Here is a 19,249-nt window from a genome sequence, read left to right on the forward strand (position 1 = left end):
AATTCCAGATTTTTCTTTAATTAAATTCAAATTCCGCCATTTGCCAAGACAGGATTCAAACCTGGGTCCACAGAATATTTCCTGGGTCTCTCCATTGACAGTACAGCCATAAAACCACAAGGCCACTACCTTCCCTGGTTCCACAGTGACATTTCACTTTGCTAGCGTGCAGTGAAAGATTTCACAAACAAACAGCAGTCTCAGTCAGCGTGGGCATCTGAATGAGTTCCCTCCCCATCTGACTCATCTCCAATCCCGCGCTCATTAGCATTAATTGGACCCAAATCAATTTACATTTCAATTAAGGGCTCAACCCCCATGAAAAATGAATTTTTATTCATTTACCACTGGAGACAGATTGCTGACACATAAATAGATTTTCCTACTGTTTCCTATATTGCAGTGAAAATCCAGCTCACAATGTCGCCACACAAAATAAGCTACAGACAAATTTTGAAGGTGTAAAGATTCCACTAGAGGGAACTGCTGAGCAGGTACAGACACTAACACAGGAAAGAGTAGCACATGCAACATCCAGTTGCTTTAATTTGTTGTTAACTATTGATCCAAACTTTCACATTTGTTTGCTGTGTTGCACCTTTTTCAATTTCACATTGGTCTGTAGTATAATCAGCCTTCCCCACCTTCTAATCAAAAATGATAAAAACTCTCTAAACACAGATCCAACTACTTTAATATTACTGATTTAATTTTCTTAAATGAACAATCTAATTTGAACAAATACAGCAAGTTTCCCTACTAATTGGGAAACTTTCTTTTAATGGAACACAGATGTTGTATAAGTTTAATAAGATACCCTTTAAATATTGGTGAGCTCAATGTTTTCAAATAGACTGGATTATTCAGCAGATGAGCAGCTTTTGAAAGGAGAAAATAAACTAACTTAATATGAAGCATAATTCATCAGAAATTGCGCTGATAGTTCATTGTGTGCACACAAGGGAAGATGTACATTCTGTGCTAGGTTCTCTCATATTTGAAACGTTAATTAGGTAGTAAGTGCAGGTAATATTCCAGCAGATTGGTAGGCATCCTCCTTTGCTTGATTTTGTTCCTGAAGCCTTTTAATTTCCAGTTGTTGAAGGTCAATTATCCGTTCTGACTCATGATCAAAATTAAGACGTGTGACTGCATTCCGAGAGCAATTGTCTGGGGAAAGAAAACAAAACCAATACATTTGTCCCTTTATTCAATATACAGTTACTGAACACTTTCTTCCCCCCCCCCCCCCCCCCCCCCCCCATATGCAGAGAAACAAATGTATGTCTTTTCCCCTTGAATTGAGGTGAGTGAAAGAGACAAAACATTTGCATTGATACAGTGCAACCTTAGGATGTAGGAAAGCGCATTGCAACAATTAAATAATTTTATGAAACATAGTCACGGTCAGAATGGAGGTGACACAGCAGCCTTTAGACATAAACAGGATTAAGGAAAAAAGAGAAGTTTATGGCAGATACTGAAGCATAGCAGTCTCTAGAGGAGTATAACAATTTCAAGGGGATCTTAAAAGGAACTTAGGAAAGCAAGAGAGGACATCAGAAAGCAGTTCAGATAAAATAAAGAAAATCTAAATTGTTTTTAGAAAAAAATATTTAAGAGCAAGAGAATAACTATGGCAACAGTAGACACATTAGGGACCATAGAGGTAATGTGTGTGTGCACCCAGAAGATGTGGGCACAGACCTCAATGAATACTTTGCACCAGTCTACACAATGGAAGACCGGGTTAGACATTAGGGTACGTGATTGTGAAATAACAGAAGAAATTAACATACAGACAGAGAGGAGGGACTGGTGGATTTCACAACTTTTTAAAAATGAATAAACATATAGATTCCTAACTCCCTGGACAGTTGATGAAGGCAAGGGAAGAGATATCAGGGGCAGTAACTTTCAAATGCAGTCCAGCCGGAGGACTACTAACATTGCCCTATTATTAAAAGAGGGAGGAATGAAGAGGTGAGGAAATTATGGGCCTGATAGTCTTACACCAGTTGATAGGGAGATTATTAGAAAGAGTGGAGAGGGACAGAATGTATCTGAATTTAGAGAGGCATGGATTAATCAGGGATAGTCAGCATGGATTTGTTAAGGAAACTTTGAATTTGCAAATTTTGAGGAGGTAACAAGGATTGTTGATGAAGATGATGTTTTTGATGCGGTCTATGTGGACTTTAGCAAGGCTTTCAATATGGTTCCACTTGTCAGACTGGCCAAGTAAGTCAGAACCCAGTGGATCCAAGGAAAAGTGGCAAGTTAGGTCCAAAAATGATTGTGAAAGAGGGTGATGATAGACGGATGTATGTGTAAGTGAAAGACTATTCCCACTGGATTTCCACAGGTCTCTTTGCTGGGGTCATTGTTATCTATGGTGTACCTTAATGGTTTGGGCTTACACGTGGTGGGTATAATCAGGATGTTTGCAGATGACATTGACATTTGCTACTTGATATTATGCCACACAACAGACATGTGAGGAACATTATAGGTAATAGAAAACAAAGGTCAGTAGCAGCAGGTACACAAAATTGGCTGAGTGACAGAAAACAGAATAATGGATATTTTTCAGGCTGGAGAAAAATTTGTGATGTAGTTCTCCAGGGGTCAGTATTAGATTCTGATTTTCCTGATGTACGTTAATGATCAAGATCTTGGTGTGTTGGCAAGATCTTAGCAATTGCAAAAATTGCAGAAGACACAAAACATGGGAGAATTGTAAATGGTGAGGGGGATAGTGTGGAACCCAGAATGACATAGACAAGTTGGAGTAGGCGGATACATGATAGATGAGGTTGCATCTGGAATGGTGAGGAGACCTGAAAAGATTGCTTCCTGGGTCTCTCATTCTTTCTTGGAGGGTTTGCTGCAGAATGAGTTTATAGCTCCCTAGAATGAAAGAGGCCAACCAATTAAATCAAGAATATCTGTAAGAGATCAAAAAGGTCAGCATCAAAAGTTTGATCCCTTCAATAAAGGAACTGTGCACCAAGAGATCTAGGACCTCAAGAGGGTAGGAAAGCTGAGTAGGAATTATACTTTCAAGTGCCATTTCCCAACTCTGCAGGGAACAGTGGCCTTTCAGTAATGGAAACATGACAACTACAGTAAAATAAATCTTATTCCAGGAATGGTGGATGGTAGCACCAACCTGCTATGAAAACCTGCACATCCTGAGACACTGACACTTGCAACATATTGAGCAAGCTGACCCTTTGACGGTATAATCCAGGTTGGAGGTTTTAATTTCTGGAGATGGATCTCAAAGTCCACACCTTCTGCTTCCTGGAACGGCTGTGGCTCACAATGAGGCAAATAGTGCTGCTGTTGGCCCTGCTGTTCCTGGTACTGTTGCTTGTGGTGGTTCTCTTGGTGTTCAGAGATCCAGCCTACTGCTGTGCAAACTGCTCTCATGTAGCACTGAAGGCTGACAGCAAGGAATTAATTCCTGATGAAGGGCTTTTGCCCGAAACGTCGATTTCGCTGCTCGTTGGATGCTGCCTGAACTGCTGTGCTCTTCCAGCACCACTAATCCAGCAAGGAATTAAAGACTAAGGGATGCTTATACTTTGAGGCATTTGAAAGAAATTCCTAAAGATTGAATTTGACACCTAGTATCTTAATTCAACCTGTAAGAATCCTGAAAGCATTTCACTGTGACTGTCCATGAACACAATAATTTTAGTTTTTAAAGCGTTCCCAGTACACCAATTTCATTAATTTAGCGTACCCTATGTGCTGTCACCTCATGCAGCTGGTGAAACATAGACAGCTTGAGGAACGTATGTGCTGACTTGTTAAAGTTAAAGTGCAAGGTCAAACAAAAGTTCATGATCTACAATCAGACCACCTGTACCTTCCTCCAGATCATTTATGTATATCACAAACAACAGTGGTCCCAGCACGGATCCCTGTGGAACACCACTGGTCACAGTTCTCCATTTTGAGAAACTCACATGACTTGGAGGCTAGTACAATTGCAACATTTAAAAGGCATTTGGATGGGTATATGAATAAGAAGGGTTTGGAGGGATATGGGCTGGGTGCTGGCAAGTGGGACTAGATTAGGTTGGGATATCTGGTTGGCATTCACAGCTTGGACCGAAGGGTCTGTTTCCATGCTGTACATCTATGACTCTATGACTTGAATACTTCAATTACTTCCCTTAAAGTGGTACATAAGTTGCCTGTTGACCTCCAAGCCCATCCTAGGGTGGCATGGTAGCTTAGTGGTTAGCACCGCTGCCTCAGTGCCAGAGACCCAGGTTTGATTCCAGCCTTGGGTGACTATCCATGTGAAGTTTGCACATTCTCTGTGTCTGTGTGGGTTTCCTCCCACGATCCAAAGATGTACAGATTAGGTGAATTGACCATGCTAAATTGCCCATAGTGTTCAGGGATATATAGGCTAGATGCATTGGTTAGGGGGAATGGGTCTGGGTGGGATATTCTTCGGAGGGTCAGTGTGGGCTTGTTGGGCCAAATAGCCTGTTTCCATACTGGAGGGATCTATAGAACATAGAACATAGAAAAATACAGCGCAGTACAGGCCCTTTGGCCCTCGATGTTGCGCCGATCCAAGCCCACCTAACCTACACTAGCCCACTATCCTCCATATGCCTATCCAATGCCCGTTTAAATGCCCATTAAGAGGGAGAGTCCACCACTGCTACTGGCAGGGCATTCCATGAACTCACGACTCGCTGAGTAAAGAATCTACCCCTAACATCTGTCCTATACCGACCACCCCTTAATTTAAAGCTATGCCCCCTCGTAATAGCTGACTCCATACATGGAAAAAGGTTCTCATGGTCAACCCTATCTAAGCCCCTAATCATCTTGTACACTTCTATCAAGTCACCCCTAAACCTTCTTTTCTCCAATGAAAACAGCCCCAAGTGCCTCAGCCTTTCTTAATACGATCTTCCTACCATACCAGGCAACATCCTGGTAAACCTCCTCTGCACCCGTTCCAGTGCCTCCATATCCTTCCTATAGTATGGTGACCAAAACTGCACACAATACTCCACATGCGGCCGCACCAGTGTCTTATACAACTGCAACATGACCTCAGGACTCCGAAACTCAATTCCTCTACCAATAAAAGCCAGTATGCCATATGCCTTCTTCACCGCACTATTTACCTGGGTGGCACCTTTCAGAGATCTATGTACATGGACACCAAAATCCCTCTGCTCATCCACACTACCAAGTATCCGACCATTAGCCCAGTACCCCATCTTTTTGTTACTCATACCAAAGTGAATCACCTCACACTTACCCACATTGAACTCCATTTGCCACCTTTCTGCCCAGCTCTGCAGCTTATCTATATCCTGCTGTAACCTGACACATCCTTCCTCACTGTCAACAACTCCACCGACTTTCGTATCATCCGCAAACTTGCTCACCCAACCTTCTAGCCCCTCCTCCAGGTCATTTATAAAAATGACAAACAGCAATGGTCCCAAAACAGATCCTTGCGGAACACCGCTAGTAACTGCACTCCAAGATGAACCTTTACCATCAACTACTACCCTCTGTCTTCTTCCAGCCAGCCAATTCCTAATCCAAACCTCCAACTCACCCTCAATGCCATACCTCTGTATTTTTTGCAGTAGCCTACCATGGGGAACCTTATCAAATGCCTTACTAAAATCCATATACACCACATCTACTGCTTTACCCTCGTTCACCTCCTTAGTCACCTTCTCAAAGAATTCAATAAGGTTTGTTAGGCACGACCTGCCCTTCACAAAACCATGCTGACTATCCTTGATCACATTATTCCTATCCAGATGTTCATAAATCCTATCCCTTACAATTCTCTCTAAGACTTTGCCCACAACAGAAGTGAGGCTCACCGGCCTATAGTTACTAGGGTTATCCCTACTCCCCTTCTTGAACAAGGGAACCACATTTGCTATCCTCCAGTCTTCTGGCACTATTCCTGTAGACAACGAGGACATAAAAATCAAGGCCAATGGCTCTGCAATCTCCTCCCTTGCTTCCCAGAGAATCCTAGGATAAATGCCAGCAAGCCCAGGGGACTTATCTATTTTCATCCTTTCCAGAATTTCCAACACCTCTTCCCTACATACCTCAAAGTCTTCCATTCTAATTAATTGTGTCTCAGTATTCACATCGGCAACAATGTCCTGTTCCTGAATGAATACTGACGAAAAGTGTCTCCCCAATCTCTTCAGCCTCCACACGCAACTTCCCACTACTATCCTTGACTGGATCTATTCCTACCCTAGTCATTCTTTTATTCCTATGATGAGGATCAGCCCAAAAGTGGGTGAAAGGATGACAGGTTCCTGACCTAACTGCACTTTTTGGGTATTTATCTCCAATCCTATGCCCATAGTTCTGCCCACTGCTAGCTACTGCATTTAATTATACACAAGTAGGCATTAAGTGGGCATTACTTTAGCTCCTATAAATAGCCACAGACAGTGAGTGTGGGTTGGGAGTGTTGTGTTTGTAATAAGAACCCGAAATAAATGCAAATAATATGGAGGGTTTGATTCTAATTTTGTCCTTTAACAACAAATTTTCAGGAATAGAATGCTCATCTTCCCTTGTACATTGTATCAGTTACTTTTTCAAAAGAAAGGCTGGCACATGTTAGTAATAGCATGGTGCCAGTCTTTGTAAGATGTAATGGAAGGGAATTTTCACAGGGTTCTCCGAATAGTCTGTTGTAACTTTGGTGGGATGGAATGGAAAACTTTGAAAAGTGACATAATTGAAGTGGACCATTAGGATAATTTCCCATGGAATTTTAACTCCAATATTTTAAACAAATAAGAAAATCCAAATTCACACATAAGGGTAGACTTTCCTAGTCAGGAAAATGGGGCACAGAGAAGCCAAAGCTCATAACAGGGCCTGTCCAATTTTCTGCTCATTTTAATTACTAGTCAGGGAGTTGTTTTGATGTCTTTTATTGAAGTGAATTTCTCACTCCTGATTTTCCTATATTTGCCTTGCCAAGGATATGCAATAGCTCCAGGGCCAGAAAAACTACCCTAAATCTTTTTGTAAGGTTCAATGGGTCTGGGTTTTGGAGTGACATTTTCCTATTCCACCCCAATGCTATCAAATGAAGATTGGTCTGAATATTCATAGAATAACAGAATCCCTACAGTGTAGAAGCAAGCCATTGGCCCATTAAGTCCACATTGACTCTCCAAAGAGCACTCCACCCAGATCCACCCCATCCCTGTAACCCTGTACTTCCCATAGCCAATTATTTAACCTACACATCATTCAACTGTGGGATGACACCACAGCATCTGCAGGAAACCCACAGAGACATGGGGAGAATGTACAAACTTCACACAGACAGTTGCCTGAGGGTGGAATCGAACCCAGGTCTCTAGCGCTGTGAGGCAGCAGTGCCAACCACTTAGCCACCATGCTGCCCTTTATTGGAATATTGGTAGATATATTTCTAATTCAAATAGAGATCCCAAGATTGGTTCATCGAGATTATACACATGGAATAAACTGCATATTCTAAACTTCCTTATTTTCTGTTTCTCCGTGAATTACAGATGCCATTGACATATTTTACCTTTAAATTCAACAGCACATGGTTTCTTATTCTTCTTAAGAGTTCCAAGAGCTACTTCCAGATCATGCCCCTTTATTCGAGCAACCTTCAACTCATGCCGCAGGTCATTAATCTCCTTGATAAGAGCTACATTTTCCTGAGAAAAGAAAGTTACCAATCATTCCTTCTTTCTGGTCAAGTCCTTACAGGCAGTATTGATGATGCACAATAATAATAATAGTCACATCACTTATAATGACCTTTTCAACAAATTATGGTTTATATCAAAATAAACTGATAATATTGTAGATGTTCAGGCCATCCTGCTAACATCTCTCTTTTTTTCACCTGAGCTGAATTTTACAGAGGATGGATAATGTGAATAATTATGTCTATTGGTGGAAATGGTTTCAGCAGCAGTTAGACCAAGGCAGGATGAGATATATTACAGAGACAGAATCTTTTAATAGCATCTCTGAAAAGGTTGAGAAAGATTATATCTAGAACGTAGAACATTTAACAGGCCTCAATGTTGAGCTGACCTGTGAACTAATCTAAGGTCATCACCCTACACTGTCCCAAAATTATCTATGTGCTTATCCAAGGATTGTTTAAAACTCCCTAATGTCACTGAATTAACTACATTGGCAGGCAAGGCATTCCATGCCCATACCACACTCAGTAAAGAACCTGTTTCTGACATCTGTCTTAAATCCCTCAATTTGTAGCTATGCCCCCTCATACAAGCTGATGTCATCATCCTAAGAAAAAGACTTTCACTGCTTACTCTATCTAATCCTCTGATCATCTCTATCAAATCCTCTCTTAGCCTTCTCCTTTTCAATGACAGACTCAAGTCTCTCAGCCTTCCCTCATAATATCTTCCCTCCATCTATAAGGTCAGAAGGTGATCTTGGGATCATAAATTGGTGAGATTGCAAGCACTGCCTGAGATTGAGACAGTGGCTAGAGATCAGGTTCAAAATGCGAAGTTTGTTGAAGTCTTCCTAATATTTAACATCAAAAATTGTTGCTCAACAAGGCCTAGATGTTGGACATTTAACACAGATGTTGTCAGTGGGTTGGATGTTTAGAAGGGGGCGGCATGGTAGAACAGTAGTTAGCATTGCTGCCTCACAGCGCCAGGGTCCCAGGTTCGATTCCAGCCTTGGGTGACGAGTTTGCACATTCTCCCTGTGTCTGTGTGGGTTTCCTCCCACAGTTCAAAGATGTGCAGGTCAGGTGAATTGGTCGTGTTAAATTGCCCATAGAGTTAAGTGATGGGTCTGGGTGGGTTACTCTCTGGAGGGTCAGTGTGGACTAGTTGGGCCGAAGGGCCTGTTTCCAAACTGTAGGAAATCTAATCTAATTTCTTAAGGTAGCAGTTTATGGGTTTGAACTGTAAAGTAACAGTTAATATGTTTGTGATTGTATAACATGCTGTCCAAAATGCTATCCACAGCCCTGATAATGTTTCTGCTGATTCACATTCTTTCTCTCACCTACATACCCCTCCTTCGTAATGTGTTGCTGCAGGCCAATCATATTCAACAACTTACCCATCTCCCTATTTCCTAAACAACAAGGGATAACAGGGTCCATGCTTGCAGTGACAATTTGCTGATCATGTTATATTTAGGACCTGAAACCAAAATGGATCAGGTTCTTACAGTGCTTCCCCAAGTTCCTGTTGCCCACTATCTGATTTACATACAATACTGATGAGAGCTCAGTCTCAAAGTGCAGGTCTAAATTATTTCACATCTCTGTCCCTACTTCTAACTGGAATATGTCCAGTATAACCAGCAGGTTTTCTTCTTATGTTTGAGTGTAAATAATATTCTGGGCCCAGTGCAAACAGCAAAACTGCATGGGAAGGATAACACGCCCACAGTAGATCACACTCAATTTTTCAATCATTAATTTAACTCGATAGTAAATCAGATAAGTTATATAATTCTATCCTATTTTCCTCTATATCTCTCCATGTAATTATTTATGAATAGTCACAAGAGGGCCAGAAGAATGAAAGAGTTCAAACAGGCTGCAGCGCGATATAGACAGGATGCAGAGCTGGGCTGAGAAATGGCAGATGGCGTTCAACCGAGATAAATGCGAAGTGATGCATTTTAGAAGGTTGAACTCAAATGCTGAATATAAGATTAAAGACAGAATTCTTGGTAGTGTGGAGGAATAGAGGGATCTGGGTGTGCAAGTACACAGATCCCTCAACGTTGCCACCCAAGTGAATAGGGTTGTTAAGAAAGCATATAGTGTTTAGGCTTTCATTAACAGGGGGATCGAGTTTAAGAGCCACGAGGTTTTGCTGCAGCTTTACAAGTCCCTGGTGAAATCACACTTGGAATATTGTGTCCAGTTCTGGTCGCCCTACTATAGGAAAGATACAAAGGCTTTGGAATGGGTGCAAAGAAGGTTTACCAGGACGCTGCCTGGACTGGAGGGCTTGTCTTATGAAGAGAGGTTGAAAAAGCTCGGATATTTCTCTCTGGAGAGAAGGAGGAAGAGAGGAGACCTGATCGAGGTATACAAGATAATGTGAGGAATAGAAAGAGTCAATAGCCAGAGACTCTTCCCCAGGGCAGGATTGACGGGTACGAGGGGTCATAGTTTTAAGATATTAGAGGAAAGGTATAGAGGTGACATCAGAGGTAGGTTCTTTACACAGTTGTGAATGCATGGAATGCGTTGCCAGCGGTTCTGATGGAAGCAGAATCATTAGGGACATTTCAGCGAATGCTGGACAAGCACATGGAGAGCAGTGAGTTGAGGGGTGCGTATATTAAGTTATTATATTTTACATTAGGATTAAACCTCAGCACAACATTGTGGGCCAAAAGGCCTGTTCTGTGCTGTACTTTTCTCTGTTGTAGATGGATCCACTAACTGGTGCATGAAATTCATGTATGGATTAATGGTTAGATCTAGGTAGACTATCATTCTAGATTCCCTAAGGGGTACATCAGCATAATGATGTTGATGCTGAAACTTCCATGGAAAATTTAAGGAGAGGGCAAATTTGATTTTACCTCCTGCTGTACATGGAAAATGCAAAACTGCAACCATTCGGAATCTTAAGGTCATTGAATAATTTCAAACTGACAAAAGCTACAGAGGTGGCCCAAAACCAGCTTAAATTATTATTGCAAAGTAAAAATAACAGCCATTTCTTTCTACATCAATGCAATAATCTGACACATATAGCAATTCACTGATTCCACTCCTTTTAACACTTGTTTAAAGTCCTGTTCCATTAGCATGCCAGTTTTTCAACAAACTATTTTTACTGCTTTGCTTCCCCAACATCTGCACCAAGTGACTTCTTGTCCTACATGATGTTATCCCTCATTGTAATTCATCCTTTTCACTCTTCTGAGTTCACTATCTTTACATCCCTTAATCTCTCTCTTCATGTAAGCTTCTCAGTCCCATTCATGACCCCTCCTCTGACTTTGCATCTCATATGACTTTGCTATTCCCTTGCATCAATCACAGAAAAGGCCTTTCTTTATTAGTTTTATGTATCACTCATCACCTGCACCCTGCTTCCACTCTCCAAAACATACTAACTCTATATTTGCTGCTGATTTAAAAAAACTCTTCCCCAATTTTTCTGCAACTGCACTCTCTCATTCCCCACTACACTGTCTCATTCTCAACTGTTTAATTGTTTGCCTTCTGATCACTGCCAGATCTAGCTGGTCCACACAATGCACTAATACATCCTGCTTTCACCTGTGCAAACTGCTCACTGTTAGCATGCAGTAAAGAAAGGATATTTCTCTATCTTCTGAAACCACTTCCCATCACCATCTCTCTACCTTCACCTCCAATTTTCAAATCAAATCAAATATTGGGAGGTTTGAAGGTAATGTCTTCAGATTTGCCACAAACACTGGTCCTTCGCCATCCTTCTCTGAGACAACTGTATCTCAAGTATATTTGGTGTTGCATTCAACCCTGAAATAATTTTTCAGCCCTTTCATGGTGGTAGGGAAATTATTCGAGAAGATTCTTAGAGACAGGATTTACTTACATTTGCCGGGAAACTTATTGGGGATAATCAACATGGCTTTGTGCAGGAGAGGTTTTGACTCTCAAATTTGATTGTCACGCCCTCAAAAAGATGATTGAGGGTAGGGCAATGAATTTTATCTACATGGACCATACTAAACATTTAAGAAAGACCCTGATGGTAAGTTGGTCCAGAGGATTAGGTCATATAGGATCCATGGTGAGTTGGTAAGTTGGATATTAAATTGGCTTGGACATAGAAGACAAAGGGTAGTTATGGAGTATAAAAGTTAGTAAGCCATCTTGCAGCAATAAAGAACTTTAGTTAGGCCACATTTGGAGTATTGTGTGCAGTTCCAACACAAAGACAGGGTGTGAAAGCTTTGGAGAAGATACAAAAAGGGTTTATCAGGATGTTACTTGGATCAAAGTATGTCAGGTATAAAGATAAACTTGCATTGCTTTCACTAGAACAATGGAGGCTGAAGGGTGACCAGAGAGAAATATATAAAATTGAGGCATGGACAGGGTGAGGGAGCATAGTTTTAAGGCGAGAGGGGGAAAGTTTTTAAAGAGATATAGGAGGCAAGATGTTTTTTACACAGAGGGTAGTAGGTGCCTGGAATGGGAAGTTGGTAGAAATAGACATAATAACAAATGTTTAAGAGACATTCAGACAGAGACAGGAACAGACACAGAATAGAGGAATATGGACTATGTGCAGGCAGATAGGATTATTTTAGAATGGCATCATGGTCAGCACAGACATCTTGGGCCGAAGTGCCTGTTCCGGTGCTCTGTTCTGTATCCTTGCCATCATATTCCTAAATCTATCTTCTGGATTAGTGGTGCTGGAAGAGCACAGTAGTTCAGGCAGCATCTAAGGAGCAGTAAAATCAACGTTTCGGGCAAAAGCCCTTCATCAGGAATAAAGGCAGATGGCCTGAAGTGTGGAGAGATAAGCTAGAGGAGGGTGGGTGTGGGGAGAAAGTAGCATTGAGTACAATAGGTGAGTGGGGGAGGAGATGAAGGTGATAGGTCAGGGGCGGGGGAGGGTGCAGTGAATAGGTGGAAAAGAAGATAGGCAGGTAGGACAAGTCATGGGGACAGTACTGAGCTGGAAGTTTGGAACTAGGGTGAGGTGGGGGAAGGGGAAATGAGGAAACTGTTGAAGTCCACATTGATGCTCTGGGGTTGAAGTGTTCCAAGGCGGAAGATGAGGCGTTCTTCCTCCAGGCTTCAGGTGGTGAGGGAGAGGTGGTGAAGGAGGCCCAGGACCTCCATATCCTCAGCAGAGTGGGAGGGGGAGTTGAAATGTTGGGCCATGGGGTGGTATGGTGGATTGGTGCGGGTGTCCCGGAGATGTTCCCTAAAGAGCTCTGCTAGGAGGCGTCCAGTCTCCGCAATGTACAGGAGACCGCATCGGGAGCAACGGATACAATAAATGATATTAGTGGATGTGCAAGTAAAACTTTGATGGATGTGGAAGGCTCCTTTAGGGCCTTGGATGGAGGTGAGGGAGGAGGTGTGGGTGCAGGTTTTGCAGTTCCTGCAGTGACAGGGAAAGGTGCCAGGATGGGAGGGTGGGTTGTAGGGGGGCGTGGACCTGACCAGGTAGTCACGGAGGGAATGGTCTTTGCGGAAGGCGGAAAGGGGTGGGGAGGGAAATATATCCCTGGTGGTGGGGTCTTTTTGGAGGTGGCGGAAATGTCGGTGGATGATTTGGTTTCTGCGAAGGTTGGTAGGGTGGAAGGTGAGCACCAGGCATTCTGTCCTTGTTACGGTTGGAGGGGTGGGGTCTGAGGGCAGAGGTGCGGGATGTGGACAAGATGCTTTGGAGGGCATCTTTAACCATGTGGGAAGGGAAATTGTGGTCTCGAAAGAAGGAGGTCATCTGGTGTGTTCTGTGGTGGAACTGGTCCTCCTGGGAGCAGATATGGCGGAGGTGGAGGAATTGGGAATACGGGATGGCATTTTTGCAAGAGGTAGGGTGGGAAGAGGTGACATCCAGGTAGCTGTGGGAGTCGGTGGGTTTGTAAAAAATGTCAGTGTCAAGTTGGTCGTCATTAATGGAGATGGAGAGGTCCAAGAAGGAGAGGGAGGTGTCAGAGATGGTCCAGGTAAATTTATGGTCAGGGTGGAATGTGTTGGTGAAGTTGATGAATTGCTCAACCTCCTCGCGGGAGCACGAGGTGGTGCCAATGCAGTCATCAGTGTAGCGGAGGAAGAGGTGGGGAGTGGTGCCGGTGTAATTACGGAAGATCGACTGTTCTTCGTAGCCAACAAAGATACAGGCAGAGCTGGGGCCTATACGTGTGCCCATGGCTACCCCTTTGGTCTGGAGGAAGTGGAAGGATTCGAAGGAGAAATTAAGGGTGAGGACCAGTTCGGCCAAACAAATGTGTCGGTGGAAGGGTACTGTTGGGGACGTTGGGAGAGGAAAAGAAACTGAGGGCTTGGAGGCTCTGGTAATGGCGGATGGAGGTATAGAGGGATTGGATATCCATGGTGAAGATGAGGCGTTGGGGGCCGGGGAAACGGAAGTCTTGGAGGAGGTGGAGGGCGTGGGTAGTGTCTCGAACGTATGTAGGGAGTTCCTGGACTAGGTAGGATAGGACAGTGTCGAGGTAGGTAGAGATGAGTTCAGTGGGGCATCTATTAGCTGGCCCATATCTGTCCTTGTCTTAGATTTTCTGCTGAAACCTTTATCTTTGTTGCTTCCAAAATTGATTCTTTTAACGCACTAATGGCATGTCTCCCATGTTTTTGCCACTGTAAACCTGAGGTTACTCAAAACCCTACTATCCAAAATCACACCCAAACCCGTTCATTTATTTCAACTGTATACACATGTAATGCCTTGACTTTAAAATCTCATCCACGTTTTTATCTCCTTCCATGAACTAGTTCTTTCCCATCTCTATAATCTCTTTCTGTAACCCTCTGAGATCTCTGAACTCCTCTAATTCAGGCCTGTTGAGAATCCTCGATTATAATTGCTGCACCATTGGTGATAATGAATACTACTGGCCAGTTCCTGAGCTCCTGGAATTCTCTTTCCAAATCTCTCTTACTTCTCTAACTTCTCTTACTTCTCTGACTTTCCTTTCTTCTTCAGTGTTGTTAAAACCTAATTCACTACACAAGCTTTTGGATTTCTGCCCTAATAACTCCTTATAAAGCTAAACGTCATCATGCAATTCTCCTACGAAGCATCTCAGGATTGTTTATTAGAAAGAAAAATGTAGATTTATGCAGCATTTTTCACAGCCACCTGACAGCTCAAAGGGCTTCACAGTTGATTAGATAGTTGTGAAGTGTAGTCACTGTTCTAATGTAAGATTTGCAGCCACTAAATTTAGATTACTTTACTCAGTCTTAGATTTAGATTACTTTACAGTGTGGAAACAGGCCCTTCAGCCCAACAAGTCCACACCGACGCGCAAACCACCCATACCCCAAAATTTACCCCTTACCTAACACTACGGACAATTTAGCATGGCCAATTCACCTGACCTGCACATCTTTGGACTGTGGGAGGAAACCGGAGCACCTGGAGAAAACCCACACGGACACAGGGAGAATGTGCAAACTCCACACAGTCAGTCGCCTGAGGCGGGAATTGAATCCGGGTCTCTGGCGCTGTGAGGCAGCAGTGCTAACCACTGTGCCACCCGTGCCGCCCACTAACAAGCTCCCACAAACAACAAACTCCCACAAACAGCATTGTGACAATAATGAGGTAATCTGTGTTTGTGAGGTTGAGGGATAAGTATTGGTTAAGACATGGAAGATAACACTCCTCCTCTTCTCTAAAAATGCCAGCCCTCCTAGATTTTTATCCAAATTATTTATATATCTATGTCAAAAATTAGAGGTCCCAGCACTGACCCTTGCAGAGCACCACTAGTCACAGACCACCAGTGAGAGAAAGCACACCTCCATAACTAAATTTATCTTCTTTGACCAAGCCAATTTTATATCCAATTTATCAATTCACCATGGATCCCATGTGACTAATCTTGTGGACCAGCCTATCATGAGGGATCTTCTTAAATGCTTTAGTGAAGTCCGTGTAGACAACATCCATTGCCCTACCCTCATCAATCATCTTTGTCACTCCCTCAAAAATCTCAATCAAATTTGTGAGACGAGACCTCTCCTGCACAAGGCCATGCTGATTATCCCTAATAAGTTCTTTCCCAAATGCAAGTAAATTCTGTCCCTAAGAATCTTCTCCAATAATTTCCCTACCACCATGTAAGAGCTGAAAGATTACTTTGAGGATGAATACAAACACAGTTGTGTCAGAGAAGGATAGCTGGGGAGCTGTGTTTGTGACAGATCTGAAGACATTGTCTAATAATTAATTGGAAGTAATTTCCATCCATCTGGTACTGGATGTTGGACAAGAGTCTGAGATATCCATATGTCCAAGCAAAAGAAGAATTAAGTTAGTCTCCTCTGACAGATGGAACTTCTGACAATGCAGAACTTCCTTTTTGCTGCATTGGAAAGTTAAACTTGATTAATGTGCTCAAGGCCTGGAGTGGGAATTTAGCCTGGAGCATTATGATCTAAAGGTGAGGGAGCTATCCAATGACTTAAAGTTGATAGAAGAGCCAATAAAGGTGCATAAATACAAGTTGCTAAATTCCTTACCTGCATAATATGGACATTGTCAGCACGGTGAATTTCTGTGTCCTTCAACAGTTTCTTTTGCAATGTTGCAATACTTTTTTCCAAGTGGTTTCTTTGTCGTCCAAATTCCTTCTGAATGTTTGAGTCAACAGTCGCAATTTCAAACTAGCAAAGAAAACAAATAGCGTTGAATATAGGTGAATAGTGAATTCATTTGAGGTGCCAAGTAAATTGGATTTATTTAAACTCTGACCTCCAGAAATTGAAGGGATTCAGTTTGAAAGTTATGTTGACAAAATTACTAGGACTGAAGGTTACTATGTGCTGCGTTATGATATTGTACATTTAAGATTGTCAAAAGTAGTAGCTATGGAGATAGTGGATGTATTGGTGGATTATCTTTCAAACTTCTATTGATTTTGGAATGATTGTGGCAGATTGGAAGGCAGCAAATGTCACCTATTTAAAAATGTAAATTTAAATTCACTATTTATGGGTGACACAGTGGCTCAGTGCTTAGCACTGTTACCTCACAGGGCCAGGAACCCAGGTTGGAGTCCAGCCTTGAATGACTGTGGAGTTTACACGTTCTCCCCATGTCTGTGTGGGTTTCTGTCAGGTACTCTGGTTTCCTCCCACAGTCCAAAAATGTGCAAATTAAGTGAATTGGTCATGGTAAGTTGCCTGGTAGTGTCCAGGGATATACAGGCTGGGTGGATTATGGTAAATGTAGGGTTACAGGAGTAGGGTGGTTCCGGATGGGTTGATCTTCATAGAGTTGGTGCAGACTTGATGGTCTGAATGGCCTTTATCTGCACTGTAGAGATTGTATAATTTAAGAAGGGAGGGACAGAGAAAGTAGGGAACTACAGACCTGCTAGCCTCACATCAGTAGAAGAGAACTTGCTAGAACACATTATTTAGGATGTGATAAAAACACATATAATGATTTGATAGGTCATAGTCAGCATTGGTGAATGTTTGACAAGTTTAGTGAAGTTTTTTGAGGACATTATTAATATAAGTTAAAAAGGAGAGTTGATCAACATAATACACTTGAATTTTCAGAAGGCTTTTATAAAATCCCTCTCTGGAAGTTGGCAAGCAAAATTCAAGTACAAAGGATAGGAGGTAATGTACTAGCATAGATAAAGGATTGGGGCCAAAGCAGAAAACAGAGTCGGAACAAATAGATGATTCACATGCTGGCAAGTTGTAATTAATGGGATTCTGCAAGGATGTGCACTTAGACTCCAGCTGGTCACAATATATAATCAATGAATTGGATGTGAGGATGAAATGTGAGATTTCCAAATTTGAAGATGACCCAAAGCTAGATAGGAATAGGTGCTGTAAGGAAGGGGGTATCTGCTTTCAAAGGAAGAAGATTTGTGTAAAGTATTTGCTTCAATGTAAGAAGTTAGAAAGTGTCAAGAGGCCTGGATGCACTTATCAATAAGCCACTGAAGCTGAACATGCAGGTGCAGCAGGCAATAGTATAATGATATGATAAGTCAGTGTGGAGCTGGAAAAGGAACAGCAGGTCAAGCAGCATTAGAGGAACAGGAGAGTTGATGTTTCAAGTTGTAATAGCATGAAACCTTTTATCTCAAAAGAAGTGGGGTACAGGAGTAGTAAAATCTTGCTTCAGTTGTTTAGACCACACCTTAAATATTGTATGAAGTTTTCCTTATCTTAGGAAGGATATTATTGCAATAAGTGGCCCAAACTGGATCCTGGGATGGTAGGACTGTTCTATGAAGAGAGATTGAATAAAAGGGGGCCTGTATTCTCTGGAGTTTCAAAGAATGAGGTGATCTCATTGAAACTTACAAAACACTAAAGGGATAGACAGCGTGGACACGGGTAAAATGTTTCCTTCAGTTGGGGAGTCTAAAATAAACAGACATTTCTTCAAAAACAAGGAGAAAGCTTCCAAGGATCAATAGAAGGAGACTTTTTTGTGAACTTTCAGAATTCTCTATCTCTGAGGACTGTGTAAAGTTCAATCCTTGAGAATGTTTAAAGTTGAGTTTGACAGATTTCTAAATACTAATAATATAAAAGATATAAGGTGTTGGAAAAAGACAGAGGTTGGTCATCAGCCATGATCATAGTGAATGGTGGAGACGGGTGGATGGGCTAGATAGCCTTCTCCAGTTCCCAAGTAATAGCTGCTTGCATGGTGTTCTCTGAAATGTATACATCCATTTAAACATAAAATATACCGTATTCAATATAAATGATAAATTGGAGAGGAAGGACATCTTGCTGATTTGAAATAAGCATTTACATTCATAATAATTTAAAATGTGTTACAATCAGATGTACAGCACGGAAACAGACCCTTGGTCCAACTCGTCCATGCCAACCAGATGTCCCAACCTAATTTAGTGCCATTTGCCAGCACTTGGCCCATATCCCTCTAAACCCTTCCTATTCATATATCCTTTGGCTTTAATATCTGGACTTTAATGGACTAAAAATGGTGTTAAAAGGACACTGTTGATCTAAAATGACTCCTGTGATCACGTGACCCAGCAAGACACATGGAATATATGAAATCAGCAGCCCTAGAATTACATTTTTAAAGTTGATCTGAAACCGAAAATTCACATCTCTAGTTTTACTCACACTTGCATGTTAACTTCATGTATCAGAGATGAAAAGTTACCTGCAAGCATTCGGTTTGAAAAAGATAATAAAGCTAGACTTTTAATATACAAGTAAACTGCACCTTCAGTAGTTTCTTTTGAGCAAAACCGAAAAACAGCAACATGAACGCTAAGTGCAAAGATGCTGGAAGCTCTTCTCTCAATATCAGATTGCTACTGATGAAAAGAAACTTGGAATTTCATTCATTCACTAAGAATTCCAAAACATGTGTTGCTTTGAATTTTTGATGAAACAAGACAGCAGCTAAACGGGTGAATTTATGTCTTTTAATTCCTCCAACCCAAAGGACTCTTAGGAATTGTAATAGAATTTGTCTTC

The 19,249-nt window shown here is 41.9% G+C and overlaps 1 protein-coding gene across 2 annotated transcripts in view; it reads right to left on the bottom strand.

Moving 5' to 3' along the window:
* Window positions 1-570: 570 nt before the first annotated feature.
* The window catches only part of cfap57 (cilia and flagella associated protein 57), a 93,596-nt gene continuing 74,917 nt past the window's right edge, over window positions 571-19,249 (bottom strand). For both annotated transcript variants that reach the window (XM_072574565.1, XM_072574564.1), the window contains 3 exons: window positions 16,277-16,420; window positions 7,604-7,739; window positions 571-1,170 (listed from right to left, as the gene is read on the bottom strand). In XM_072574565.1, coding sequence (XP_072430666.1) covers window positions 1,010-1,170; window positions 7,604-7,739; window positions 16,277-16,420 — 441 coding nt within the window. In that variant the 3' untranslated portion in view covers window positions 571-1,009. The remainder of the gene's footprint in view (window positions 1,171-7,603; window positions 7,740-16,276; window positions 16,421-19,249) is intronic.

This window comes from Chiloscyllium punctatum, chromosome 7 (assembly GCF_047496795.1).
Source record: "Chiloscyllium punctatum isolate Juve2018m chromosome 7, sChiPun1.3, whole genome shotgun sequence".
In the NCBI taxonomy this organism is placed as follows: Eukaryota; Metazoa; Chordata; class Chondrichthyes; order Orectolobiformes; family Hemiscylliidae; genus Chiloscyllium; species Chiloscyllium punctatum.